Here is a 16,445-nt window from a genome sequence, read left to right on the forward strand (position 1 = left end):
TCTTCCTGTTGACCATGCACTTGTTGTCCTCCCAGGTCAAAACAGAAAATGAACACTGTTTTTGACGTTTTTGTCACTTTTTTGAGATTTCTGTTGCTTTTTCTAACGGTTTTGGTGCTTTTCCCCACTACCACTAGCATTTTTTTGAATTCATGGTCAATAAACCTCATTTATATGATTTAATACCAATTTTTTTTGTTAAAAAGCTGAAATTGTGAATTATTTTTGACTGTTATGATCATAGGAAGAGTTTTGTCAAAGTCTAGTCAGATACTGTTTTGAAACCATTTAAACCGTTTTTCTCAAATGCTATAAAATTAAATAAAACCAATCCGATCATCCGATCATCATCATCATCAAGAGTGTTGTATGGGACCAACCATGTTTTTGGGCAATTTGGTTGAAAGAAACCCAAATTTCCGAGTCTGGCTATCACCAGACCAAGCTCAATCTTTGAAGATTGAACATTAGTCTGGGGAATCTGCTTTGTATTTTTTTACTGCACAAGAGGCGTGATCAACGGGCGTAGTTCAAATGACTTTGTATACGCAATTGGATAGTCCTTCAACCAATCAGACCAGCGATCCGGGTGACGTAGCAGCGACAGCAGCATCAACGGGTTGCTGCGCTTCGGGGGCCGCTATGTTGAATGTAAACAAGAAGCTGCTTCTCTATCGTCATTGTGTTAAACCCGGCAATAGCGCGCCAGGTGGATAAGCCAGTTTGTGATTGGTCCCCGCAAAATTATAACGGAAGCAGGATAGATAAATGTACAGGTTTCCAGGTAGGTTTCGCCGGCAGATCGGGCCAGGTTTACCAGTCTACAAATTTTCGATACAGAAATTTCAAAAATGGGTCAAATTCGACCCATGGGTTAAAGGAAAAATCTGGAAAAATTACAGAAGTGTCATGATATGTTACTGCAGCAAGCTAGCCAACCACACTTTGAACACTGGTGTGCATCTGTGATCACTACCATGTCCTTTACTAAACACAGAAAAAGAAAAGAACCTATCATAATGAATTGAAATCCTTTCAGCTCACTCTACATCACAAAAAGAAGTATTCTCTATGAACCCTGCCATTGACACTATTCTTCCTCTTTACAGGAAGGAAATTAATTTTGTTGTCAAAAGCCGACTCCCTCGCCATTTATCATGACATCTGTTTCTAAAGAGAAAAAAAATGAGAGAAACAAAATGACATGTTGAGGACTGCTACAACGTTCATCTTTGGAGCTCCCATCGTTGGAACTTTTAAGAGGTGAGATGGTTCATTTATGACAAGTGAAAGAGTCTGCCCTGGGAAGCTGACACTGCTCTATGAAGATAAAGTCTCATTTGAATAAACTGCCTCCCCTTCAGAGCAGATCCATATGCATGAGACTTTGAGTCTAATTGCTGTTAATTCCTGTTAAATTGATTGTGATTTATTCACATCTCACAGAGATGCACAAGCTGTGTGTGTGTGTGTGTGTGTGTGTGTGTGTGTGTGTGTGTGTGTGTGTGTGTGTGTGTGTGTGTGTGTGTGTGTGTGTGTGTGGTGTGGGGTGTGTGTGTTTGTGAATAAAGTCTAACAGATATATTTCCCTACAGGAGTCATCTGAATCCGTTTTGATTAGTTGAATTGTAAGATGTGGTTTATGTTAATAGATGTACTTATATTCAAACATACCATTAAAATATGTTACTCTGGCAAAGTTGGTGTGTCGGTTGGTCCAGCACTAGTCTCGCATTGCCCGACCTTCCTCCACAGCGCTGCGTAGGAGGGTCTGGCTAGTCCACACAGCATTCCGGGATGGGAGAAAAATGTGCTCTGGTTTATTGGCATTTCTTTAAGCCAATCACAATCATCATGGGCGGTGCATAGCGCTGGACGTAGGCACGGCGCCGCTGCAAAATAAACTCGTGAAGGAACTTGTTATGGTGGAAGTGGAACGTCATGGATATAAACTAGTCCAACACCAGACTGAAATATCCCAACAACTATTGAATGGATTCCATTGATACACACATTAATGTTCCCCTAAGGATGAATTGTAACAATATTGATGACCTTACCTTTTTTAGCACCATCATCAAGTCAAATGTACGATTTGTCAAATACTTTGGTTTATGACCAAATACTGGCAAAACCAATGACATTTCCTCAGCTAACACACTCAATTAAGATGGTGAACATGGTAAACATTATATCTGCTAAAGTATTTTAGCATTGTCATTGTGAGCATGACACATGCTCAAAACACTGCTGAGCCTAAGTGCAGCCTGCTGGAATGACAGTAGTAGTAAGGCTCCACCTTGGCCTTGCGAAGCTTTATAACGACTTTCAGCTCATTGCCTGTGCGGCCCGCAACTTTACTGCTTTGGTTCATCCTCACCACATTAAAAAGCCAGATATTTCCTTTAGTAGTAGAGACCAAAAACAGAGCTAAAAGAGAGTGAATATTGGAATCTCATACGCCAGGTGGACACATACATGACTCCAAATAAATGCTAATGTTGCTCTGTAGCTGCTGTATAAATAAGCAACTTTTTTGCCAACAAGTTTGCCATATCAACTCAAAAGATGATGATATGTTGATGTTGTGTTCACAACTTCTTTCCACTGCCCCCAAGGCATAAAAAAAATATGTTACTGCAGGTTTGAAACTCACCTTATTGCAATCATTACATTGCCTTCTTTTTACTTTTACTTACTTTTAGTCCTTTTTCTTTAACATTTGAAGACATTCATTCTCCTACATTACAAGAATCTATCATATTACACAACACACAGACAACACTCTGTCATCTCTGCAAAGTTGACACTTTCTTCAAAGGCGTGCAGAAGTATTCCACAGGGTAAAAAGTACTTTTTTTATACTGTTATTTGATATCCTTGAAGAAAAGCCAGGCTCATAAAAAGCTGAAATGTTCTTCTCTGCATGCTGCCTCCATCTCTACCTTTCCAAATGAGTCAGATATATGGATGTCAGCTCACCTTGGAGTGTTCACTATCCAGCACATCAGGATTTCAACAGCAAATAGAGGCTTAGCTCTCTTAAATCCTTTGCAATTGTGCATAATCTGTGCATGAGAGGTGAGATGAAGACAGACTGTTGCATCTCTTTTTCAAATCTAACTGCAGAAACCACGTTCATTACACTGCCATTAGTTCACTCAGCAGCCGTTGCGAGATAATGTCCTCTAATGAGCGTGTGTGCGAGGGAGGACGAGTTCTCTTCCAGCACTGTGGGCTTTGACTTTGAGACAGACTGTAATTAACAGCGTTCTGTCCTCTTCTGTGTTATTAGCACCGCTGACCTTTGAATGCATCAGATGAGTAAAACAACACATCTGGTAAAGCTGCAGTGTTTGGGGAGAGGAGAGGTGAAGAGAATATTAAACAGAGATTGTCAATGAGACGAAGTTTCACAGATTATTGCAGGGCTTTTAACGCCTGATGCATTGTTTTGACCAGAGGGTACATCAATACCCAGACTCTGCTTGAATATCCATTTTGGATTTTCAATATTTATTCTCTCTGAAAACTATTATATAAGACTTTATACAAAATTTATCACAGAAGTACAACTTTTTTTTCACTGGAGGATTTAACTAATGATGTCTCTGTCACTGGCCCAAGCTGATCAGATGGTAGAATGATTTTATACTAATGGGCCCAATGTTACAAGAGTCAAAAACAGCTTTGCCTGTGTTCAGTCCAGAGTTTGAGTTGATTTAAGGATCTGGAATTCCCCCTCATTTTACTCACGATGAAATCACATTAGACTTATTTCCCAAACCATGAAGCCTTTTCCTTGGAAAATCTGTTTTCAGCCACTGCTTGACCACTTGACTCCTGTGCCAGTAGTCTTGTAATCATATCAGCGTGTCTGCGCTGGCCTGTATGCAAAGATTAGATCACATAGTCAAAAGATTTGTGTGGGAGGGGAAAAGATTGACTAGGCGAGCTTAATCAAGATTGCCTGCAAGAGATTTCTCCAAGACACAGCACACATGCTGCCATGCCGTTTCATGCAAAAACCCTAACTTGGAAGTTATCCAAGTACAGTATTTCACCATAAGTCAGATCAGGGCTGAAGTCTCACTCTAAATCATAAATGCTCTTGCTGTTGTCTTACTTTGAATTTTATGCCTCTCACAGGGAACTTTTTCACTCTTGCGAGGCACTTCTTTGCTTTATCAAAACCACATTGTTCATTATAGAAGGATTAAATCAATTAAGGAGGGCAAGCCAGACAAAATAGGACAAAATATTTACTTTTTGAACACACTGCACTTCCTAAGGGAAATCCAAAGACAAAATCCATTCGGTTACACCAAAAGGATTTAATTATGAATATGGAAAAGATGATACTTTCTTACTTTTAACACTTGGAGATTACATTGTTTCCTAATGGCTGGTAACAGCTGGAGAAGACAGCTAAAATGATGGCAGAGTGCAGGCAAACAGAAGGGAGCGTTTGGATTGTCAAGCATTTAGCAAATTTTCTTCCTTCTCACACTGCTGTAGTCTGATGTCTGGGTAATTTGTGTTTTAGCTTTCGAGGATTTAGTCAGAATGAAGAAAACAGCTGGTGTTACAACCATAATGTAAATATTCTGCATGTATAAAACAATTGATGTTCAACAGATCTTGTTCTTGGTAATGGTGCTGTTTAAGTTTTTATGACTTTCACGGTTTGTCATTGAACTGACCCAGATATGAGGTCAGACAGTACAGCTCACTTCTGGATTCCCAAACAGGTAAGTCCTAAACCTCCGAGGACTCGCCCCCTCTTCTAAACCTCAACCCTGACTTTTACTTTCTACAACTGATTAAAAGACCATTAACAGTTGGCTCCTTCTGCCGAATGACTGCCGCATGGTACTGAAAAAAAATCAGTTTTATCTCCTCCTGCCTTGGCTGGGGTCCCTGCTGTGCTGGAGGATGCAGCTGAAATACAAAGCATCTGAGAGAGATGTCAAGCAAAACTCTAACGATTCAAGCAAAAACAGGACGCCTGCAAACTCTCCGGGACCAGCTTTCACTTTCTTTTCATTCTTTTTTTCTTGGCCTGCATATTACTCACAGCAAGGCGGTAATGTTGATGAACAGACACATACAGTATATGCTTCAAAACCTACTTGATTCTATTATATTACACCCTTCATAAAGTCGGTGGAGGTGGTTAGATGTAACACAATTTACAAGAGCAGATTAACAGAAATTAGAAATTAGCTGCAGTTAAACATTAATAGTAAAAACCTGGGACCGTCTTCAGAGTGCATGTTGATTCTCCCATCCATCACACCGTTCAGATATTACTGATAATGAGATCCGAGTGGTATTTTAATCTTTCTGTAAAAATTGGCGTGCCCACTGTATTCTGCAGCATTAGAATAAAATCAGCGCTTTATAGAAATCAAAGTTCACAAAACTTATATCACCCACATATTTTACTCAGAACACCCTGTGAAATTGTATAATCAAAGAAAAATGCACAGTTTTAAATATGCAGCCACAGTATGGTGTGTGTAGGTGCACATATCTGAACTGTTGCCATTGTGGTTTATAAATAAACCTATAGCGTCAGGATTATGTCATATCTTGCGAAGGCGATAAAACATGCTTACGAGCAAATTTTATCATTTCACACACACAGATATTACTCTTTACATCCATCATAGAAGGGCTTGTCTCACATTGGCAAAAGTTGTGGATTGTACCTGGTACATGGTACGTTTCTTTGGTCCCATCTTGGTCGAGGTTTTTCTGAAGCTGAGCCAATACCAAAAGGGGGAGTTAAAACACTGCAAACCACTGATTGGTCAGAGAGAATCATCACTTACGTGACACAGGACATGCTGCACAAACCCGCCATTTTTAAATAGCTGAGCTACTAACAGCCAATAGTGGCTGTAATTTTTTTAATCACTCAACCCAGATATTGATAGATATTTGAATGGCAGCCTGCAAAACTAGCTTGTAGCTTGTAGTTTGGTAGCTGATGAAATGATTCAGCGAGTGTCACGGCAGTTCCATGTGGCGTTGCTATGAGGATCAGCTAAGATCCCCACCTACACTGAGGGGGTACTATATGCAGTGGAAAACAAAATAGATAAAAGCACCTGGTACCAAAACTGAGTTGAGTCGAGTCGAGCTGAACAATGCAGAGGAAATGAGGCATAGGTTATTGACTAGCTGATGAACATAGTGGAGCATTTAGCAGCTAAAGAGCCAGATATTTTTTCTCATGAGAATGCAAACAGAGCTAAAAGGAGAGTGGATATTGGACTCTGTATCAGCTGGATGTATATAGTCAAATGTTTGCTCACAAGTTTAACATATGAAGGTGATAATGTGTCATTGCAGCTTAAAGATGCTTTGGACATAAATCTTAAATCATTCTAAGATTAAATCAGCATGAAAACCTGTTTTCATATAGCAAGAAGTAAGTGCTAATTAAGGCGAGTGAGTAATAGGCCTAAATAAAATATCAAGATAGATAAAAATGTTAATTTTGTAAATTATTAGAGGCAATCAGAAATTGTCAGTGCGTACATATGGTTGTATCCTGATAAAACACAATGTTTTACCTGGAAACCTATTTCTTTCTGTTTTCCCATATCTCACTCCTCCCAATCCACCTCTCCTCCTCTTCCCATCTGACCTGTGAACCTCAGTTGAAACGATGCCGGACCACCACGGCTGAAAATAGCACACACACACACACACACACACACACCAGGAAATCCCCAGCTCCATATTATTTATTCAAGCCTCCTACCCGTTTCTCTGCAAAAGATAAGTACAGCGAACAGGGGCTGTAGATGGAATTTTCTCCCCATACCCCCGCACACACATCCACACACACAGACAGGAAAGCAACTGACCTTGTCCCAGAGCATTCTCCAACATGAATTATAAACATGTGCCCTCTTCACCCAGACCTAAATGACCCTCTCAAATATCTTGCAAAATTATTCAACACATATAACAGTTGCCTCAAGCCAAAATAGAGGATGGGTTCCTTATGCGGTATTTCCCAGAGTATTGATCAAAACTGTCAAATTCTTCGGCTGCATGCCAGGCCTTGTTGGAATGAAAAATATCACTGAACCAAAAAGAGGGACATCCATATGCATCAGTCAGAACAAACAAATGGAATATGTTTTATTAATTTGTGTTGTGCATGTTTGTAAGCATGTGCAAATGCAGGCATATGTTAAAGAGGGAAAATTGCAGCTACAGTACACTAACACCAGCACCTCAGCGACAGGTTGACATTGGCCAGGTTTTGACAGCAGTCGGAAAATCCCATCTAATTGAAGGATGCTTGTCAGCCTTCCAACCGTCAAACTGATGTCAGGAGGAAAATTGCCTACCAGCCATTCTCAGTGTGCGCTCCTCCTGTCTCTTCCCCCCAGCAGCACACTAGTGCAGATATGGACAGAAGCCTCTTATTTAACCACTGTATTGTAGATCAAAGTAGTGAAAGCACAACATATCGTTGAAAGATGTCAACTAATGACACTGGCTTGACAGTGGGTTTGAAGCTCTCCTATCTCAGTCCTTTGCTGTAGGACTGCATAGTTCATCCTGGCTACCTATAGCTGTTGTACCAGATTTATTTTTTTGGTCTGTCCTGTTCTGCTGGTTTGCTTCGCTCGGCTCTGTGGGAATATGTTACATCCGTCATGCATCAGTGCTACACATGGCATAAATGGAGGTAAATGAAAAGCAATAGAAGAGTGTAGAGTGTACACCAATTCCACCAATTAACAGGAGATCTGCAATTAACTGTGGCTGCATGTCTCTATTTTTCAATTGTATCTCTATGTAAATAATATTTGTGCATACTGAAAATGCTGCCATGACGTTTTCATATACTGTTTTATTCACATGCTGTTACCAAAGAAGGAATATGTGAATGCCTGATATATAACTTAATTTCACAAGGAAAGGGCCTCACTGACTTATAATAAATTAGAATATGAAGAGAATAATCAAGCTTTACAAAACACATTAGATCAATATGATAAAGTAACATGGTTAAACTAAAAGCAACACATATATCATAAAAAGTTTATACAATAAAAAATACGTATGGATTAATACATGCTTAAACAGATGACACAGATGCTATCCAAAATTCCATGAAGTATTTTCATCCATTAGTGTGAGATTATGTAGAGAGAAAGGAAGGAAATGGTGACACTGTGTGGTTGTAATATGTAAGTGAAGGTTGTAGACTCAGTATAACCAGTAGTGGAAGAAGTATTCAGAGTAAAGCATTCAAGTAAAAGTCCTGTATTCACTAGTTTTGTAAAGTAAAAGGGCAGACATATTAGCAGCAAAATGTACTTAAGTATAAAAAGTAGCTCATTACTAAGCTGTGAGTGACAGTTGGTAAGTCACCCATAATTATAAATGTTAATAAATCATTGATAAAGGGTTCTTTCAATAATCTATCAAGTCTGCGGTTGTTGATGTTAATAAGTTGCTAATAAATCCATAGATTCTGGTCCAGATTTTGTGCCGTAAAACTGACCATGTCTGCTGGATGAATAAATACAAAACTGTTACACCATTAAACTTAAAAGGTGATGATATGTGGATGCTGTGTTCACAGCTTGTTTCTGCTGCCACCAAGTAGCCAAAAGTTGTTCTTATTAATGGCTTAGAAAGGATCTATAAAGCATTAGCATTAGTTACATCTTATCACCCCTTTAAGAAGTATGCCTTATTAGAAGGTGGTGCCCCAATAATATTGGATTATTATAATTGACATTTACTTTGATATATGATATATATACTATTGGGGTAGTTCATTCGATAACAATGCAGCATATTAAATAAGCATATCATGTTTTGTATGTACAATCTTTATCTGCAAGGTAACTTCTGCTGTCATAATGTACAAAATAACAATATTTACCTCTGAAATGCACTAGTAGATATGTAAACTGAAATGGAAATAGTTGAGTACATGTCGCACAATTCTTTACTTGAGGAAATATACCAGTGTATATAATACCAGTGTATATAATACATTTGGTAAGGTTTTAAAGTTAATAATGTGTGCTTAAATGACTTGTGTCTGTGCGATTTAAATATTACGTTTGCTCTCATAGATGCTTCAGTCTCTGGTCATGTAGTCCATACCCACGACGTTCCACTTCCACTGGGATTGTTCCGTTGCCGCCGGAAATTCCGCCTGATGTCACTCTTTTCAGCCAGATGTCGGTTACCTTACGCTTTCTTTGTGTTGGAATTTTAAACTCCGGTCGATTTATGAGGACTATGGTTAAATGCTCCTCAGATTTCTGCAGGGTAAATCCAGACAGCTAGCTAGACTTTCTGTTGAATCTAAGTTTTCTGTTGCACGACTAAAACAACCTTTGAACGTACACATTCCGCCAAAACGAGTTCCTTCCTGAGGCTATTTTGCAGCGCACAGTGGCTCTGTCCGGCGCTAAGCGCTGCCCATGACAATTGTTATTGGTTTAAAGAAATGCCAATAAACCAGTGCACGATTTTCTCCCATCTCAGAATGTTGTGTGGACTGGCCAGACAGACCCTCCTCCGCAGTGCTGTGAAGGAAGGTCTGGCAAAGCGAGACTATTGTTCATGAAGTAATTAAGATCCCTCTTCTTGCACTTTGTTGCCCAGGAGATGGCAGCATATGATTCATTTTCAATGGGCCCTTAAACAAGGACATGATCCACCACTATTACAAACCTATTACTGATGTCACATCTCACCAAATTAATATGAAGATGGATGTGACATGTCCAGCAATTCATTCTTATTTGATATCTAATGTTTTTCCTTTGTAATACACGAGCCACACACAGATGTTTTATGTTTTTTTTAATTTAGTTACACTGATAATGTTGTATAAATGGCAACAGAAGTGACCTGTGCAAGCCTTTGAGAGGTAGACACAAAGCTGGGTATTGGATGGTTGCAATGTGCCACAGTTTGAGATGTAAGACAGTACACCGATGCAGAAAATGATACGGTATGAGCTGTCAAATATACATCATTAGCAGGCGTTTCAGCAAACACAATGATAGACAACCAGTGCATACTGGTGCAGTCTTTTCACATAGCTATAAAGGAACATGAATGTTTGAATAATTTTTGGACTCTGTCACAGATTTCATTTTGTCTTTTGTTATGATGTTCAAGTTTTTGGAAAAGGTCCATGACAAAAGATTAAAGACAGTCAACAGCCTATTAGAGTTTCATATGGAAGTTTTCTCTAAAGGTAACCCAGTTACGGAAAATTATAACGGACATGACAAAAGCTGTCAAACAGGAGCCTCCTTCTCTCCTGAGTTTGTAGAACATGATATGACATTAATGCAACCGTTACAATGATTCTGGGCAGTGAAAGCTCAGCTGTGAGTAGTTATATTTTTTTGCCCAAAAGTATCACCGGCTGCAATATGTCAGTATTGGCTTCTCTCATAAATGTGGATTAAAATAAGTCGGCTGGACGAAACCACTGGACATGAAGGGATGCAAGAGCCCCCCAGTGGATGAAAGCGGAACACCACCGGCAGTGTGGAAGATCACATTCCCAGAGCTGAAGTTGGGGAAAGTTTGGTGGAAACTGGCGGGGCTTGCCCCACAGGTAGGCGGGTTTGGACTGACGTTGACCAGGGAGTTTGATCCGGGCTGCAAAGTGCTGTCCGCCCCAGGGTTCTGCTTTTTCCATTTGGTCCTTCTGTTCTGGAACCAGATTTTCACCTGGGTTTCGGTCAGACTCAAGGACAGAGCCAGGTTTAGTCTCTCGCACACAGACAGGTACCGGGTCGCGCGGAACTTGTTTTCCAGAGCCACCAGTTGCTCGTACGTGAACGCTGTTCTGGCACGCCGTGGTTTGGCACAGGCCTGGTCCAGACGCCGCCGCTTGTGCTGTGAGGGGTCCTGCAGGGTGGCAGTTGACTCTCCCTCATCCTGCTCCCCGGTGAGACAGGGCTCTGTTTCAGCCGGTGGGGAGAGCAAAAGGGGGTCAGCAACAACCGCAGGATGCCTGGAGGCTGCAGAATGTTCATCTCCTGTCTCTTCCCCTGAAAATAAAAGAAGTAGTTAGTTCACATCCTGCAAACATCGGATCTACAGCAAATTTAGCATCTGGATAGTGTAAGGACTTGTTAGATTTGAGTCATATTAATTTCTTTTCCAGTCCTTGGGGTACTTATAAACTATGTACGGTGAAACTGTACATGCCCTAATCATCTTCGGTTCAATGTTGAAGGTTAAAAATCGTTTTAAGGGCGGGAACACATTCAGTGCTTTCATTTAAAATATGACAACAATATTGAACATCAAGGCTTGGCTTCCCTGGTGGTTCTTACTATATTTTTGAAAATTTGATTTTCTAGAAAAAAATAAAAGTATAATTAAAATTTGATAGTTGACCGTTTGGTGTGTCTGTGTAAATTGGCCGTGGTGCTGAAAGGACAGCTCCCGATAAGACCGAAGTCAAATCTCAAAGCTGAAGGCCCACACCTGCCTAAGAAATGTGTCTTCATTGTGCAGAGATGTTCCTCTTAGTCCTGTTTAAACCGCAGTTTAAATACCAAACACAGAAGGCCCAGAAGTTTACATCTGTAAAGCGTTTGATTTGGATCCCGAAGTCGCTCGAGCGGAACAGAGCATAGATCCAGAGGAGAGGGGGAGACTTGGTCACTAATCCTTAAATAATTTATAAACCACACAGCGCCTCAAATGTCATGTTGCGGAAAGAAATCCCGTCTAAATCCAGCTACGCCACCTCAGCCGTGACGTGCTAATGGAGTTTCATATTTGCTGGTGGATCGATAAATGTCATCTATTTAAAGGGAAGTTTTAATCGAACGATATTTAGGATCAGACATGGATGGGGTGTGAAGTTTGTACCTGCAAGGTGCTGGAGGGAGATATGCAGGATGCAGTAATGGGATATCGATCAAAGCGCGCAGAGGCATCCTCAATGGGACGATTTAAACAATTATCTAGCCTGCCTGTCCCAGTGCCAATCACACGCTGGGGCTCTGGGAGCAAGCCTTTGTGGCTTCCTTGAAAGGAAACGCAGCCTTAGAAATTAAGGGAAGGTCATACAGAGATGACATTAAATCTGATAGAAAATACCGTCTCACTTGCTGATGTTTAGTTTAATCACGGAGAAAAAAAAGTTAGTATTGTACGATTTCACAAGAAAGATGTATTTTATTCATGCACTTTTATTTTACAATGTTAAGATGTGACAGTATATGGATGCGTATATTGAGTCTGGATGTTTTGAAATAAATGACACATGCAATAATATTAAACAAGACAAAATATTACAAACTAACGTTTGATCCATAGGAATATGTTCTAAAATGGTTTGTTTTCTCTACCTGCTTTCGTGCACTCAACTCTGAAGTTTTCGGTTGCAGTGCTGTCCGAGTCCAAACTTGTTCCCTCTTCATGAGGCACAGGGAACTTTTCCTTGACGATTGAAAGTTCGTTTCCCCTTTTGCTGTTGAATTTGTTCGGATCCAATATATCAATTATAGAAAAGGAAATCTTATGACTGGACATCATAGTCACCCCACTGTCCTTGGGGTCCAGCATCCTTTTATAAAAGAAACACCGTGGAAGACGGAAACGGACTGACGTGCGTAATTACGCGTGTGGAGAAAAACTTCTCATAGTTTAGCCTACTTCTTGTCTTCAAGCTTCATCAAACCGGAATAGTGGTGATGATCCCTTGGTGTGTGGACTTCGCTCCTCTGCTTCTGCCTGTCAGTCTTGCAGCGTGAATGAGATGACCTGCGCGCGGTCTTTAAAGCGACTGTCCCCCCCCAGTCTCTCCACCAGACACGTCACATAAACACTATTAGTGTTTCACGCGACCACCTCATAGGCTCAAAGCATTCGTCGATAAACACCCATATCATTAAATTCAATAATCCACGACCTGAAAGTAAATTGGGCACAGATGGCACTTGATTCATATCAGGGATCTTCCCAAATTGGACTCTTTTAGAGGCGATGCTGTTAGGAAGGAGGTTTTCGTGTCCCTTGAGCCACATAAAAACATTCTCTTAATCGAAACCAAACTGTTTATGCTTATAAACTCAAAGAGTCATAACTCCTATATGGGCTAATAACTTTTATATTATAATGTTAAACGCATTGCATGTCGCTCTGTCTAATTTATATATCAACATTGGAGGCATAAGTAATCATTAAGCACAGATGTTAGATGTGCAATAAGTGAAAAAGAAAAACACCTTGATATCTACTTATATTGTATCCGGGTGATTAATAGGTGTTGATGTAATTAGGAGCACACAAATGATGGTTATATCCAGGTATTATAAATATATTGTGTTTCATTAACACTTAATATGCTGAGGCAATTTAAATTGGCTTAAACGAAAAAATTTGATACAATGACGGTAACTAATTGTTATAGCATCCTATATACTTCAGAAGTTCTGCTTAGTTATAATTGCACGTGTTTTCTGTTATTCATTTTGTATATCTTTGTTATTGTTGTATTATCTTCATATTATTCCAGGTATTGCAATTTCAGTATCTTTTCCCTACATTACACTACACAGCAACTTTCTTCCAATTTCTTGGCATAAAATAACGGTTACCACCCCATTGGCTTGACAACCTATACCAAATGACAGTAACTTATATTCGCTGATTAGAGAAAACTAAATATGGATGTGTGTTTTGGACAGACTAAAAGGATCCATGATGAATCACTGTAAAGCATCCTAAACTAAATTGCAGGCTTACAATGAATATGGCTGATTGTTTTCTCACCTGAGGTGATAGATTTATATTCACAATCAGCCGGCTCCCTAATCTCTGCTATTAGTATTCAATATAAAGTGACATAGGGTTGTTTAAAGCTTGATGCCTGGTGATGGCTAAAATGGTGAAACCAGCACAGGATCAATATTCTCAGCAGGTGTTCAATACAGATAAAACCTGATGGCTACAGACAGTCATTTTGGATACAGGAAGGCCAAACCAGTAACTGCAACAGCACAGGAGCTTCCTTCCCTGAACAACGTGCATCTTCAGTGAATGTGTTTCCTATAATTTAATAATAGTCATTTGTATTTTTGTCGGATTTGCATAGGTTCAAATTGGTGGTAAAAATGTTTTTCTTTTTTCTAAGGATAGCTGTGGTTTGGTGTTACTCTTTCAAAAAATATTAACATATTTTACCATACCATTTACCTAAGCCTGTGAGGTCTACATTGTGTGTGGATGAGACAGATGCTATTTCTCTGCCTGTAGTTCTGTCTTGTTTTTGTGACATGGGTGATCCGATCATGTTTACACACTGTTTACACATTCAAATTCCTCCCTACACAATTTCCTGTGTTACTTATACAGTTCAGGGTGATTACTCTGCTACATGGAGGTTTCATTGCAGCCCCAGTCACAGTTTTGGTGCACTGACATGGTCTGCAGTAGTTACATAGTCAAACATTTGTTAAAGCCGCCCCTACAGGGTGCCTTCGTGTCTGCATTTGCATGTGTATGGCACTTGCACGGCTATTACTGTAGCCCTTCCATATGAATAGAGCCCACTGCACACTGGAGGTTTACAACTTCCTACGAGAAAGCACAGTGGCTGGTCATCTGTTTGTGTGGGTCAACAGGACAAAGGGACAGGCCCAGAGGACAAAGAGGCCCTCAGGTAGACTTCAGAGAGCGGGAACAGCAGCTGGAGCAGCTCTGAGTCTGTAAGGGCCAGAGCAAGACTTCAGAGAGGAGGAGTGTTCCCTGTCAGACACCGCAGGGAGCCAAAGAGACACACTTCCATCCAAGACCCCCCTCTAAGGTCAATAAAGTCATCACTTCACGGGGAGGCTGCCCCCAGTCTGCTAAACGTCAGATAATTTGTCTAATGGCAGGAGCAGCATCATGAGCTGTGGGTCTACTCACAGACTTTAGTGTCTATTGTTTTCTCTAAAGTCCTCCACTGTCTCCCGACTCTCCTGTAAAGTGGGACTCAAACAAAGGGTCAGCAAGTGTCTGGTGAATTATTAAGCGAAGCTGTTAGATCCTCCGTGCCAGATTCCTAAACTTTGTAGTTGTTTCTAAGATACAGTAACATCACTGAAGAATGTGCTAATGGTTTTGCCCCATAACTGTACACTTTCCATTACTGCTCAGTTCCAGAAGTGTACCAAACTAGATTGATTTTCTACCTTCCTATCTCTATCTCTATTCATTTCAGTATGAGTATCAACTTGCAAAGACCTCCTTGATTTATTTGTATTTGTATTTTCCAAATCAACATCATCCCTTTCACAGCATCTTGGATGCAGCACTTTGACAAAAAACAAAGAATTCAAATGATAGAATGATGGATTGCAAATCATACACAGCTTCTTTGCTAAGATGAAATCAAACTTGTTACCTATAGTATTATATGGAAAATTGTCAGTAAGGTTTGATTATTTGAGTGCTGCGTCTAACAATTCAATTCAATGAAATTGTATTTATAGTATCAAATCATAACAAGAGTTAAGACCCAACAATTCCAGTAATTCCCCCAAGAGCAAGCATTTAGTTGCGAGGAAAATCTCCTTTTAGGGAGAAACCTCGGACAGACCCAGGCTCTTGATAGGCGGTGTCTGACGGTGCCGGTTGGGGGTGTGATGAACAGTGGCAATAATAGTCACAATAAAGATACTGGAAAAATGACCAGAAATAATAGTTGTAGTAGTTCCTGGCATAGCAGGGCACTGCAGGGCGTTACAGGACATAGCAGGGCACAGCAGAGCATAGCAAGGCGTAGAAGGACGTAGCAGGGCACTGCAGAGCGTAGCAGGGTGTAACAGGGAGCAGGACCACCGGGACAGCTGCAACCATAGTCCAAGGAAACATGCTGGGCAAAAGAAACACATAAGGACTCCGGGAAATAAGCTCCCCAGAGCTGAGTTAGTAACAAGCATTTTTGGGACAAGGATGCACACAGATGGAACGAGAGACGCTACTTTTGAGCTATGTTTCTACTTTATCTGCACTCAGAGGTAGTTGGCATTGATGTGTGCCACTGTAGATCAATACAGTAAAATTTTCCCTAACAGACATGAAGCTTCCCTCATTTGCCAAATATCCTGTCTGCACTGCATGCCTACATGTTTTGCTGCCAGGCCTCCTTTCAGTTAGACCTCTGTGTTTGTTTGACTCTCTCTAACAACAAGGTCAGTGGCATTGCCCAGTAATTGTCCTAACGGCCTGTATACCTGTTGGGTGGAGGCGAGTAATGAGAGTTTTTCATTATGGGTAGGACGGGTGAGTGCGCCTGGCAGATGCTGACAGGCAGCAGATGTGTAAAGTTGGGGGTGATTTGTAAAGGGGTCAACTGCATCACAGAGGAGACGGAGGGCGATGTGGGGTGGGGGTAAATTATGCTGATGGACACTGTCAGTCAT

At 40.5% G+C, this 16,445-nt stretch overlaps 1 protein-coding gene across 1 annotated transcript; it reads right to left on the minus strand.

Moving 5' to 3' along the window:
* Positions 1-10,423: 10,423 nt before the first annotated feature.
* On the minus strand, positions 10,424-12,600 carry nkx1.2la (NK1 transcription factor related 2-like,a). Its single transcript, XM_039784487.1, has 2 exons — positions 12,384-12,600; positions 10,424-11,069 (listed from the first exon to the last, which is right to left on the minus strand). The coding sequence occupies exons 1-2, from the start codon at positions 12,598-12,600 to the stop codon at positions 10,462-10,464; spliced, it is 825 nt and encodes a 274-aa protein (XP_039640421.1). The 3' UTR covers positions 10,424-10,461.
* Positions 12,601-16,445: the final 3,845 nt, after the last annotated feature.

This window comes from Perca fluviatilis, chromosome 19 (assembly GCF_010015445.1).
Source record: "Perca fluviatilis chromosome 19, GENO_Pfluv_1.0, whole genome shotgun sequence".
NCBI lineage: Eukaryota > Metazoa > Chordata > Actinopteri > Perciformes > Percidae > Perca > Perca fluviatilis.